General features: G+C 37.9%; 2 protein-coding genes across 4 annotated transcripts; one reads left to right on the forward strand and one right to left on the reverse strand.

Annotated features, from left to right (window-relative positions):
* Positions 1-132: 132 nt before the first annotated feature.
* Positions 133-6335, reverse strand: LOC111336932 (neurexin-1). The gene is made up of 5 exons (XM_022943111.2): positions 5670-6335; positions 4797-5011; positions 3586-3795; positions 2604-3023; positions 133-1993 (listed from the first exon to the last, which is right to left on the reverse strand). The coding sequence occupies exons 1-5, from the start codon at positions 6179-6181 to the stop codon at positions 1692-1694; spliced, it is 1659 nt and encodes a 552-aa protein (XP_022798846.2). The 5' UTR covers positions 6182-6335; the 3' UTR covers positions 133-1691.
* A 972-nt stretch (positions 6336-7307) lies between these two features.
* Positions 7308-12823, forward strand: LOC111336962 (putative transmembrane protein 244). Of its 3 annotated transcripts, XM_022943151.2 has the most exons (7): positions 7308-7424; positions 7498-7583; positions 7918-7991; positions 8238-8363; positions 9040-9084; positions 10073-10190; positions 12005-12823. In XM_022943151.2, the coding sequence occupies exons 1-6, from the start codon at positions 7338-7340 to the stop codon at positions 10162-10164; spliced, it is 510 nt and encodes a 169-aa protein (XP_022798886.2). In that variant the 5' UTR covers positions 7308-7337; the 3' UTR covers positions 10165-10190; positions 12005-12823. The 3 variants fall into 3 exon arrangements, with proteins under 3 accessions (XP_022798886.2, XP_088599188.1, XP_022798885.2); XM_088743062.1 differs by lacking the exons at positions 10073-10190; positions 12005-12823 and adding an exon at positions 9537-9891 and having other exon boundaries at positions 7309-7424; XM_022943150.2 differs by lacking the exon at positions 10073-10190 and having other exon boundaries at positions 7313-7424.
* Positions 12824-13717: the final 894 nt, after the last annotated feature.

Raw genomic sequence — 13717 nt, forward strand, 5'->3', positions numbered from 1 at the left:
GCAGACAGGGGTCTGACAAGATGGAAGATGTTCAACAAAGAGACAAAAGCGGTTGTATTTGGAGTATTAAGGGGGTACATGAATGATTTCAGGTTCTCATTAATTAGATTATAACAAGTGCCCCTACAAGCATCATCTCATTTGACGATTTATTTTTAAAAATTAATCAAATAAAGAAAAATTCAGTTTAAAACTATTCAGCCATCCTTTCCTCGACGTACGATCTCATTGACAACACAACTTATCCCTCTCAGAGGTGTAGCGGGAATTTTTCTAAGAGGGATTCCATCCTAAACGTTCAACAGCCACCCCTGATGGTGATTTACATATTTTTGCCTCCCTTCACTGTCCACAACCCCCAAAAAAGGACAGGCTACCGTTTGTGTCATTACAAATGCTATCGAATATTTTACCTTTGATTGCCTATTATTATGTTCAATGACATGCACACTGTTCTTTTATGATATTTCTTCAAGTTTCTACCTAAGATCAAGTCTGTAAGCATCAAAGTACCGAGCAAGGCTTGATCGCATAAACAGAAAAGGTCGCAGGGAGAATACGTCACATTACCAATAGGCGGCTAACGCAGTAGCAGTTTTCAGTACATGGTTAAAACAAAAAACTTGCGCGGATAGAGATTTAAACAAAAACTGTAAGACTGACTTCTCGTTTTCTTATCATCTTCTTATAATGGTGAACTTATTGAAAACAGGATCGGTTGGTGGTACTTGGAACCTCACTCGATAACTTGTTACTAATTTCACGTTTGTACATAATAAAATTTAATACTTAAATTGTTAAAGTTAAATCTTGTCATGAAATCAATATGCAACCTGATAACATGATGTAGCTCAATTATAAAAGCGACCTTACAGCAAGCTGTTCTTTATGGCAAAAATGAGTTAATTGCGCCACATTGAAATTAAAGGACAATCAACTTCTAACTTTGAGACCGGCTGAAACTCAAGTTTGTATTGAAACGTTCATAACTCGGTTCATTTCACCAGTCATTTTGTGAAAATTTTGTACAAAGAATTGCAAATTTGTAGAGATTAAGCTTCCCCACTTCGGAAAATTGTGACACGTTCTACCTTTAACTTTGATAGAACTTATGTGCAAGTTAACTGTAAACATTATTCAACCTACTAAAACTGTAGCCAACAGAGTAATTGTATTGTACAGGCTTTCCTCGTCGCAATAACAAGTCATAATCCTATTAAAGTTGTAGGTCGAACCTATGGGAAATCTTTATTTAGCGTTTTCAGTATAATTTCTTCTGGTTCTCGACGATATGACATTCCTTGAAACGTCAGAGGTGGTCCCCTGAATTACCAAATAGAGCTTGTCATAGCAAACCTGAATGGCATTGAATGGCACTGATTCACAAACCACATATCTTAGTCCATTCCAGTTAATTTGGTTAGTTTGTTTCGTCGTATTCCAGTAAAAAGTATTGGAAAGCTGCACAGCAACTCGCTTAGTTAATTTACTCTCCGCGGGCAGAAGGATCGCCATCTCCGCTTTATCTCTATCACGCATTCTTCTCTTTAAGAGAGCTACTTAAATTCAACGCCGGCTGTACAATCAAAGAATCTTTCTTCCGTGTCCTTTGTGCCAATCTAATGTCTTCCTCTGTGATTCCCACTCAGCGTGTAAGACTTTTTCTTCGGAGACAAAACTTTAGAACACTCTTACATTCTGTCGTCGTGCAATGTGACATGGATACGAGGATTGATGACAAAAGCGCCATGTTTTGGTGAGCTCATACAACTTGACGAAGAAGACTTGGGTTTAAATGATCCACTGTAACGAGAGTTCCAGCGATACAAGAAAAATAATGTCACTGAAATAGCAATGGCTGCTACAACCACTATCGCCGAGATAACCCAAAATGGCACTACTTGGGGGAGAGACTTCAGTGCGGGGACTCCAGTCGGCACAGGCTTGGGAACTTGTTCAGTTGTAGGTTGAGTCGTTGTTGAAGTCAGTTCAACTGCCATGAGATAAAGGGAAAAAAATGTTGAATTCCAGCTGAATATTTACGTGAACTTAAATACGCAAACTTAAAATTAATTTCAGGCCATTTTGGTATAATAGAGGCTTAAAAGGTCAGACACGATTTGGTATCTTGAAAACTGCAGCCTTTTTGTTCCAAATTTTCTTCACTTAATCTATAATATGGAATCTATGCGAATCTTCTCCATCCGGTGCAATCTTTTTTGCCGTTCCTTTCCCTATAAATCTTTTGTGTTTTCCTTTCTTATCGAACTAATATTTTTAGCCTCCTTAAAGATGAATATAGGTTTGCACGTTGTGAAAAATGAATGAAACTAGCTGCATAATTTGTTTCAAAGCGCCTCGATTATGTCAACCTACTCTAACACCTAAGTATGCAATCAAAACCGAATGTTTTCCTATTATCGGGGGCCTGAAGGAGGTCGCTCTCGAAGACAGCGTTTTGTCGCTGGAACTGGGATCACAAAAAAGTGGAAATTGGACTGTCATCGAAAAGATGGTAGACACTGATAGATCGGGAAATGGGATTGAGGCCAAATGGGAGATACGCCATTCTCGGCTTGTTCTAACATAAAGTATGGACACACCTGTAGTCGTTGTGGAAATTTCAGTTTTTGGGCATTCTTCATCTTCGTCATCACCGAGCAATAAACACCCCGACCCACCACTCCCCTCGAATGTTATGGATCCATCGATCACAGTTCCAATTTTAGCAAATCTTCTGTCTGTTATTGTGGGCACGATACTGTCAAATATCTTCTTTTTACCAAAGTAAAACTCTTGTAGGTAGCCACTATAGTTCTGTTTCGAGTCAGACTTCATTAAGACATTCCTGGGACCTCCAGCGACGTAGACCATCTTAGGTTTGAAATACCTGGACGACACCTTCTTTGTATCATTACATTCATGGTCTATCATTAATGTGAAATCATCACGCTCCCGATAGAACTCGACCCAGTGCCACTCGCCATCATTCACCTCACGCCTCCCTGAGAAAACTACCGGAACTGAAAAAGATGAAGACGAAAGGGGTTAGAGGCTAATCGGCATTGCAGTGGACGAGAACATTTCACCCAGGTACGTTTTGACTGGGTGTCGTAAAATCAAAACCTTTGTTATCACAGTGCCCAATCAGAACAGAGGAAATGCCGCGGGAATCAGTTAAAAACTGAAACAAGCAAACTGTCTAAAGCGCGGGAAAAGGGCGACTAACCAGGTTCTAGTTTTGGATATAATTGGCTGGGGAAGTAATGCGAGTTTTCTTAACCAATCATAGTGCTTAGCAAGGAAACTGAACATACTCCCAAGTTACTTCTACCCACAATTGAGAATGAATTTGTATGGAACGACAAGAATAAGCAACCTTACTTGTCGTTTAGTTTGACTGTTTACATTCTGTGACGATCTTTTCCATCCTAACCTTCCTCGTTCTTTTTTAGTGTAATCTTACCACACTTTTATTCATGGTTACCTTCACGTCGATAGTAGTTTTCACGTCACAATGAACGACTCAAAGGTTCAGCTAAGATTTTATTTTTGGATTAGGCTATGTAATTTTGATCTCTTTACCTTGTCCGAGGCGTAACTTCACCTTTAGCTTCCCATGTACCATTTCGATCAGGAGGTAATGATCTTGCGATAAAAGAGTGAAGATTACACCATGGTAATAGGAAGTCTTCAAGTGAAATCCTAAATAGTTTACATTCGAATCGAAATCTGCTTCTTGTCTCGCGCGAAAAACAACGTAACCACTTCCATTAAGCCAGATCGATGATGTTTCTGGTAAAACAAAAGAATATTAATCAAGTTTATGATCTCAATCATATTTCTCTCAATGATTTCTATCGACTGCTAGGCCACCAACATCGTCGTTCAACAATGGTAATTTTCAACTTGCCATTTTGGGTTTAATGTCACTTCTTTAAATCACAAAAACAAGAAGTGTGGCATCGGGGTCATAAAATCGGGAAGATAGCTTTTGAAAATCGGTGAACAGTAAAGAGGGAAGGCGATTCAAACGTGTGTTACACAGAGAATTGACATCAGTTCAAGGAGAGAATAGATTTTGACCATTTTGGTAAGAGAAAGCCGTGTGGTCTGTGGTTAACCATCTGCCTGAGAAAACGCCTCTTTTTATTCAAAGGAAAAATTCTCCCACGCAGACTGATAACAGCTAATAAACAAATGCGGAGTAAAATCACTATAATATTAAAATGAAAATTACTACGTTGACTTTTACAACCATCGAGAACTGAGTTTTTGAGAAAAAAACTGACGAAGGTTGCAAACAGTGTGTTCTTAACTAGGTAACTAAACGCTACGTCTTGGGAAAAAATACGTGGACTGAGGGGGAAATTCTTTATGATACTTCCTTGAAATAAGAGATCACACTCACTAGATTTCGTTTTCAGTATTTTGTACGTTTGGTGATCAGTGCATAATTACAGTATTGTTATTTGAAATGATTTAAGTTCTTAGTTTTACATTTTGTTACGTAGAAACAAATAGATTTAATTTATTTGTTATAATTTTAGACGGGATAGTTCAATTTTAAGAACAAGGACCACATGAGATTTGTAAATTTTCGTCTGCTACTTTCCTGTAAAAAAGTACATGATGTCCGAAAAGCCGTCATTAAATGTAGACTTGTTTATAAGGATGGAAAGGGAAGGCTGTTGAGCCAAATACTACTAATGAAGGGCTATCTTTTAAGGAAAGTATCACCCAAAACGGAAACTAAGAAAAAAAAAACAATTTTATTTTTCTGTTTTCATTCCCACCTTCACTGCAGTTTGTTCCTTCAAACCTTGTCCCTTTGCAGTCGCAGTGCGCCTCAATGAAAGTATAACGACATACTGCACCATTTTTGCATTTTCCTGTCTTGGAGCAAGGGTCCAAACATCCTGGTGTTGTTCCTTTGGTTTGCTTCAGAGGCGCCTCTCTCGTACGCCTTCTTTTGACACTATAAGTTATTCTGCTAATGCAGCCATTGAATCTAAAAATAAAACATATATCTATTACAAATGAGCGTAAGACATCATTTTCGTACAAATGTGCGCCAGTCAGCTAATATATGCAACAATGAAATTCCGCATAAAAACAATGTATTATTCATCGTAGGGGCTGGATTTCAGATCCCCCAATAAATTATTTATGGTATTTCTCTGCGGAATGAATTTATTAATTCTTTTCTAACGAGTAAAATGGTAAATTCTGCTTTAAAGTGGAGAAATATTACAGTTCAACGAACTCAGCTCGCGTGAGCGCAAGGAATTCATAGCAGTTCTTGGGCGAGGCGGTAAACAATAAAAAACTGGCGAAATTTTATCTTTCGAAAAAAAAAAAGGAAGGAAAGCAATGTTACGAAAATAACGATTAAATTCCCTTAGTGTGTTCGCAGTTATGGAATGTTTCAGTACAGCTGTTTTTTCGTTAACCATCCCTTAATTCATGTTTTTCTTCCTATAACTGCTTTCTTTATCCGGCATCAGTTTATATAACGCTACTGCGAATGAAAATGAAGAAACTCGTTCCCTTGTGCGGCGCATACTAAAAAATAACAGCAAAGAATATTGATCACCCGGATTTTGAGGGAACATATAAAAGCATCCTTTGTTTAAAGAAGAAAGAGAGAAAGCATGCTCTGCACTTACCCATAATGATTGCCCTCGTAGAATATAGGTGGAAAAGAGAGATCATTCAACTTCAACTGTGTAGACCACGGGATCCCACCAACGATCAAGTCACTTTTAACAATAAGATTCTTTACTCTTCCGTTATAAATCGTGCTATTGCTTAAATTGTCAACTGTAAGACGTGTCACTGCTGAGTCTCGCTGGACAGTCACTTTATGCCATCGTCCGTCATAGAGTTTGTGTCCGACGTGTAGAGTTTGTGTTACCTCGCAGTTTCCCATTTTAAGGCGCAATCTGAGCTGCCCGTCTGCCATAGAAAGATAAATATATTGGCATTGTCCTTTGTCGTCTTGGTAAATGAGAAAACCATTTTTGCTTTCCGTTTTGAAATGAAAAGTCAAGTTCCCTGTTCTTCTCGCGTTCCATCTTTTGAAAATAGCATAGGCCGGTTCTTCTGTGAACCGAAGACCTGTACTCGCCAGAGCGCTGGCAATGAAACTGAGCTGAAAAATCACCACACCTCCAAGCATCTCACTTATGTTCCGCTCAGGACAACATCCATATCAACTGTACAACGCGGAGAAGGAGACAAAAATGCGTGGCTTCCACTGGAACTTGTAAAAAGATTCGCGCTACACTACATGCCTGACCAGACGTGAAAGAGGCCAAGTTAACTAAACTGAACTTTCAAATTGGCAGTGCGTCACTGCAAGCCAGCATTGCTCATCTTGTTTGTGATTGGCTAATAGAATGATCTTATCCACTTCTTTTCTTATCTTCACTTTGTTGCGGCGGGAGTTGTGTTCAGTGAGCCGCTGGTTGTAGAATTTATTGAATGAGTACCAGACTTCTCAGTTACGTCACCTTACCATTGGCAAAAACGTTTACGCACGTTTTAGTGTAAGTTTCATTCGGTTTACATTTAGTGTGGCATTCCCTATAAAACTTACTTATTCAGTCGTTTCTTTCTCTCCCTCTGATTTTAAAAAGCTCTGTTATAATGTAAAAATTTCGTGCCGATTTCTTTGTGTTGATAATCAGAACTAAACCAGTATCACTGTGAGTGAGATAAAGGAAAAACAAAAACAGGCTGCTTTCGTAATGCTTTGCAAAGTAAACAGGAACGTTTTTCCAACAGCAAAATCATTCCCAATTTTCAGCCTGATAGCTCAGTATACAACAAATTTTTTCATGTTTAGATGAAACTAAATCAGGTTTTCTCACTGAAACTTCAGTTCCAAAATTCGATTAGCTGACTGCAGAGTACTAAAATTTTTATGAAAGGTAAAAATTGAAAATCAATAGCGTCAAGGTTTCGCTCTCAAGCTTGACAAGTAAGAGAATAAATTAAATTCCAAGTATGTGAAATGAAAGAGATTATAAACCATTCCATGATGCACGGTTTATTTTTCGAATAAAGGTACACAGACAAAATCAACGCAGCAAGGGTGAGTGAAAGTACAACCTGACTGATAAGAACATTTCAAACCCTTTCAGAACTGGTCCATGTATTATAAGAACTATGTATTATAAGATGAGTCAATATTTCATTTAAAAATATTGAGTCCTTTTCGTGAATGGTAACAGGCAAAACCCCGTTGATCTCAAGATTAATTCTTCCTAATTTACTCGCCGTTTTTCCCCCAGAGTTTACCCCGCCGACGCCGCCCCTTTATCAACAAAAAAATGCCGAGATTCCCTTACCACAATGCTCTGCGATCATTATGTCCTGCAAGTGAGGCTAAGAACGTAAACATGGCGGAGGATACGCGGGTATTAAACCTTTACTTTGTTCGCCATTTATAACAATTATTTCTACAGCTGAACATGTTTATTATCTCGTCAGGTTATTTGCCTAAATCTCTGCATTGCCTTACCCTTGTTTTTTGTGGTATATTACATGGTGGCTTCGTTGCTAAGTGGAGCTTTCAAGTAAGTGATTGTCATTAGACAGCTGTTTGGGTAGTAATTTAACACTCTCTCGCATTGCTCCCGCTTTATTTATCGTTGCTGCCTTTAGTCTGAATAACTGTTATTTCCGAAAGATTTCAAAGTTAGTTAGACTTTGAAACTTTTCGAGTTAGGTGAAGTGATTTCTCCACAAACGAATGTCGGCGTCCAATAAGCTTCTCGTGTTTGACTGTTTTTGTTCACCATTGGGGTCGTCGCTATGCGAAGGTCACTTATCCCTTCCTCTTGTAAATAGTTTAAACAAGTAATAAGTCAATCGATACATTTGTAAGGAAAACCTTTCTCTCTACCACAGAGTCAGTGACTTTGATGGCAAGATGCCCTTTGATTTTCAGAACTGTTGCGATATGAAAGATAACAGAAATATTGGTAGGTGGAGCAGTTTTTTTTATTTACTTTTTGATTTGAATTAGCAAATATAGTGTCAATCGATGGTCATTTGGACGATGGCATGAATATCCTGTACAGTGTAATGTTTCTGGTCTTCATCTGCTTTATTTTGCAGAAAGGTGTTTCAAACTTTTCTCTTAGTGAGTACAAAACAAATTGTAGTCTACCATATCTCTTGTCCTTCACGTATGGTTAGAGGTAACATTTGATCTTTTGTCTTTCCAGTGACACTACTGTCTTTGTTGCTGACGTACACCCTTACTGCAATAATCTTTATCATCTTCTTGAGAAAGAGAATTTGGGATTATGCGATTACAATAGGATTTGTTCATCTTCTGTTGACCTGTGCTGGTAAGAATTGTTTCTATAAAGAAGGTTTAGACACTGATGTGAGTGATTCCACAGAAAATGAATGTATGTGTTTTATTTAGATTGAAAAAGAATCAAAATTATGCATAAGGCATAGCTGAGCATGGTATGAAGAATTCAGGTCTTATTTAACAGCCAACAAACACATTTATTGGCAGTTGAATTGCAAATAGAGGTCCCTAAGCATTTGAATATCCAAAGCTAGTGCTTAACATTGGACATAGATATAATAATGGTTTTTTAAAAAGAACAATAAAACAGTGACAATGGCAAGGATTTGAGCCCTATTATTCCTTGTCCCAACAGTAATGTAAATAAATTGAAAGAAGCTGTCAAAGGGAAGGATGATACTGTAGATATATCAGACTATTGTGAAGTTCAATTAACTATTCAAATTTCATAACATGTTGAGAAGGGAAAAGGAAGTCATTAATCCTTGGTCGTACCTCATAGCCCATTAACACACTTCAATGCAATTTCAGAATCTCTAACAGTTCACAAGGTTTGATTTCTAAAATTTATGTAAAAATGTAAAGAACTCACTATCATTAAACTGGAAATATGCAAGTAACATATGTAGGTGTATCAAATGAACAATGATTTAGTGGGACAATTTGGTGTACATTATTTTTGTTGAGATGATTATTATTGATTTCAGTCATGCAGGCTTTCCCGACAAATTGGAAGTGGTGGATTGCCTTTCGTAAGTTTGAAATATTTGTCAGTGTGTGTTAACTTTATCACATTTTTAGTCATATTGTACAGGGATAGTGGTGAAAACAAAAGGAATTCAGGAGATACTAAAAAATGGATTGTGTGGTTCCAGAAAATATCCATACCCCCCACGGAAGGATTTGCTGTATGACACCCCTCCCCTCTGGATTTTCCGAAATTGGCCCCAACATTAACCCTCCCCTCCCCTCTGGAATTTCCAAAAATTTCACACACCCCCTAGAAATATTGCTATCTCTTATTGAAGAGAACAGATAAGTAGTTTTTTTTAACTAGGATGCCAAATTTTGTGAGTCTCATGTATTTTTATTGAATTCTTTAACGGGTAAAGGAAATTCCTTATGCAAATTCCTGATGCGCTCGAGTCACAAACAAATTTTGAGTTTCATGTATTGTCAGCTTTTCTGTTGAATTTTACAACAGATCAGCGAATTCCTTATGCACTCAAGTCACAAAGAAATTGTTGACAAAGTTCTTGGCCACAGGCAAATGAAATGCAAGATCGTGTGGGAAGTATAACTGTACTTCCTCTCACTGCAGTAAGAAGAAAGCAAAGAGATCAGGACCTCGTTGTGCGATCAGACGGTGCGAGTATCGAATTTCATTCTACCAAATTTGCATACTTGAGTTAGCGGTAAAAATTGCTTGTCGCTGATTCTATTGACAATAAAATTGTTATACAAAGTTTGACGTGCTGGAAAAGACTCGTGTAACTTCCTTGTGATAGAGAAACAGTCAAGTGCAGAAGAATGTAACCAATTAAAAGTTTTTTTCCATGTTTTGTGTTCTCGAAAGTTTTTGTTCTGCTGGCAAGAAAATAAACTACCTAAGCGTATAAGATAAAAGAAATACCATTTATTCTTCACCCTAAAGGTATCCATTTGATACAATTTGAACAACTATTCAAAATCTGGCACTACCCAAACTTTTGAACTGTTTTGTGAAATGTTTTCTTGAAGGTTGGCCTAAAGACCTAAAAATGCGTTGCTGGAGGTATCAGTCCGATCTTTTTCACGTTAAATGGATTATCGTTCGTGCCTTTGCAAACTGATCTCAAAGTTGTTCATGAACCACGTGGCAAGTATATTTATTTAGCTTTAAATGGAGATTATTCAGAAAGTGTTCTTTTGCTGCTCTACCATCACCTCAAGATAAACACCAGTGCTGAAATGCATGAACGTGAACTTGTGGTAAAAGTGAATATCCTTTACAAATAAGAACGAGTGTGACTGTAAACTGAAAGATAAAAGATTTTCAAAAAACAGCGCACAAACACCTTTGTAATCACTATCATTCTGATCACGTGAAACGCTTTATTTTGATGTTTTTAAACGAGGCTCAAGTAGGTCATAACTCACTCGTGCTCTGAAGGATAAAAGAGGTTGACTGAACATAAAATTGATGTTTTGCTATAAGTTTCAAGCAGGTCATTAATCGCTTGTATTTTATATCTTTGCAGATAAATTGTCATGGTAAATTTTTGTGTTTTTTCTTTGTTACTCTCTTATGCACCACAAGAACCCTCTGGAAATATTTCCCTATTGTCATCCCCCCTCCCCCCTGGAAAATTAGGCAAATTGACCCCCTCCCCCTGGAAAATCCAATCCCTTCCGTGGGGGGTATGGATATTTTCTGGAACCACACATTACAAAAAATTGTTGTAGGATAACTGTTTTCTCAAAAGAGGTTGATTGATAACCAGATAAATCTAATGGTTGAAAAACTTTTACTCTTTAAAACTATTGTTGAACTGCAAGCATTAGTATTCTTAGAGAAACAGTTTTTCATTTTGTCATGATTGTGAGACAAAGAAACATTTCCAGTCTCTATACAAATCAAACCTCAGACTCTACCAGGATCAGCAATGTTGAAAGTGCCTTTTGAGTAAACAGAATTATAAAGATGGTAGAAGATATAACTCTCTTCCCCTGAGGAATCCATAACACTTATTTGAAGTTCCCGGAGGAAATGTGTGGATAATATAGATATATCGAGATTAAACTGGATGAATGAAACAAAACACACCATTTTTTGTATGACAATAATAATACTAATTAATAATAATAACCTTTATTTTAAGAGGGTGATACCAATTACTTTTGAAAGTGTTCTCCCTAGTGGCCCTCTAAAACACCCACCCATCCCACCCCAGGGGAGGACATCCATCACACAGTAATCTCATGTGTGGGAAATTAACATCCCCTAACCCTGCAGGAGACGGGACCTCCATTTATTCGTCCCTATCCGAGAAGACTAGAATATCTAACCATTTCTTGATGTTATAGAAAGGTAGCAAATTCTTCTCAATTATTTTAAGACCCTGAGTGTTGGTCCGGCTGGGGCTCGAACCCTCGACCTCCCGCACAACAGTCCAGCGCTCTATCCACTGAGCTAACCAGGAGGTGGTACAGGGTTCATACAGGTCATGGAAAACCTGGAAAGTCATGGCATTTCAAAATTTCATTCTCTAGGCCTGGAAAGTCATGAAATTTAGTTGTGGGTCATGGAAAGTGATGGAAAATCAATATGCACTCTATGAGTGAAAGGCAATAAGACCAAAAGTTGAAAAGTTAACTGATGAGTCCAAAAATCAGATTTAATTTCATTAGAAATAAACCGAAGCATGTATTGTGAGAATGTTTGCAAACAGGTCATGGAATCTTTCAAAAGGTCATAGAAAAAGTCAAAGTCATGGAATTTTAACAGGTCAAAAGTGTACGAATCCTGTGATAGTATTACATTCAACTGAATTTGCAGCCACTCCCAAAACCAAAGGGAATTGTATAAAAATTATCCAACTCACTTAGCAGTCTTATGAAGCCCATGCTTCAGATTTCACACTTGAAATTTATGCTTTATGATGTTTAATGCAGCCCCTATTTGTCTTACAGTGTCATCTGTGCTGTTCATGGCCTTATTTGGTGAAATAGCTGTCAGATGTTTCCTTGAAAAGAAGACACAGTCAGCAAGTATCAGTCCTCAAGAAAATGTGATTACATGATGGTCATTAAGTGTTCAAAGAGAATCTATCGCAGGGTTCTTGTTAAGAGCTAGTAACTGGTTATTTTTAATGGCTGTTCAAGTAAATGTTACGAGTTATGTCACTGAGACCCGGGACTGAAATATTCACCAAAGTTATCCAACAATATTTTCAATTTTTTGGATAAATACTTCTTGTCCTCTTCCAACCAATGTCATGAAGATATCTATCATGTGTTACCAGTTTGAAAATACATCATATGTTGAAGAAATTCCGCTATTTTTTACCTAATGCATCCCTTGCAGTCACCTTACAAAATGACCTTTTCCATATTTCCTTTCTATCCTCTCGCAGCCAAATGAAAAGGCCCAACAGTTATTGAGAAATGTCATGGTTGACAACATGATGTCCATGCATGGAAAACCTGCCCGTAGACCCCAGTGGGGGCCTATGTGGCTCACACACCTCTAACATGGGGGAAGGTCACAAAGTTACTTGCTATTTCTTACTATTTACCTCCTTTGTAAAAACATAGCAAGAACCCTGTATTGTAGAATTAATTAGGGTAGCGATACAAGGCAGTGTGTATCTAAATATTTTTATAGGAAGATGAAAAGTGCTACATTTTGTAACAATTTATTAAAGATCAGTGTTGACAAACATTGATTAAAGAAAAAAGGTTACTATATGTGGTAACTGTACTTAAAATCAGTAATCGTGACTTATTTTGGCCTGGTTGTATTTTAGTTGTTACTGACCTCTGGAGAGCCACTGCTGAGCTACTGCCAAGCCATTTTATTTTCTAGGGAACTGTTGTTTTGTTAAGAGAAAAAAAAGTCCTGCTACTTGGGGATAATAGATTAGGAACGGGGCATTAGGTTGAGATTAAACATAATAATGAAGAAGCTTCATTAGGAATTGTTTGTGAGGGAAATGTTGCTCAGAAAATATCATTACCCTCACACAAAGAGTTTGGTTTAAACCCTTCTTATTAAAGTTGCCTCCAAAACAGCTCTAGTGGTTCATTACAGCAAATTCTCCTCATGTTCTTTGTAGCATGAAGCAAATAGTGGCCAGGACAATTAGTTTAGGGTATAAGCTGAGTTATTACTAAGATGAAGGGAATTTCACGTGGTTTGCCTTTGCTATCCTGACTCGCTTTCATTATGTGTTATAGGTACAGAAAGTATTTTAATATGATGAGGGTACAGGAGGTCTCTCAGATTTTGCTGATCTGAAAACATACACCAGAAATTTGGCTGACAAATGCCATCAGTGATATTGATGATTTGTGGCTTTCCTTAGTCTAAAACAAATGTAGGAGCTAGCCTCCTGGTTAGCTCAATGGATAGAGCGCTGGACTGTTGTGCGGGAGGTCGAGGGTTCGAGCCCCGGCCGGACCAACACTCAAGGTCTTAAAATAATTGAGAAGAATATGCTACCTTTCTATAACATCAAGAAATGGTTAGATATCCTAGTCTTCTCGGATAGGGATGAATAAATGGAGGTCCCGTCTCCTACAGGGTTAGGGGTAGGAGACGTTAATTTCCCACGCACGAGATTACTGTGTGATGGATGTCCTCCCCTGGGGTGGGATGGGCGGGTTAGGATTGATTGTAAAGCG

Source organism: Stylophora pistillata, chromosome 13 (assembly GCF_964205215.1).
Source record: "Stylophora pistillata chromosome 13, jaStyPist1.2, whole genome shotgun sequence".
NCBI lineage: Eukaryota > Metazoa > Cnidaria > Anthozoa > Scleractinia > Pocilloporidae > Stylophora > Stylophora pistillata.

Bases quoted from the DNA above. Each gene is read 5' to 3' on its own strand.
- LOC111336962 (XM_022943150.2), top strand. From the start codon at position 7,338: ATGCCGAGATTCCCTTACCACAATGCTCTGCGATCATTATGTCCTGCA. The intron at 7,425-7,497 runs GTATTAAACCTT...TTATCTCGTCAG, and splicing joins ACATGGCGGAGGATACGCGG to GTTATTTGCCTAAATCTCTG. The intron at 9,085-12,004 runs GTAAGTTTGAAA...TTTGTCTTACAG, and splicing joins GAAGTGGTGGATTGCCTTTC to TGTCATCTGTGCTGTTCATG.
- LOC111336932 (XM_022943111.2), bottom strand. From the start codon at position 6,181: ATGCTTGGAGGTGTGGTGATTTTTCAGCTCAGTTTCATTGCCAGCGCT. The intron at 3,796-4,796 runs GTGGGAATGAAA...TTGTTTTACCAG, and splicing joins AGGAACAAACTGCAGTGAAG to AAACATCATCGATCTGGCTT. The intron at 1,994-2,603 runs GTGTGTCCATAC...ATCTCATGGCAG, and splicing joins AATTTCCACAACGACTACAG to TTGAACTGACTTCAACAACG.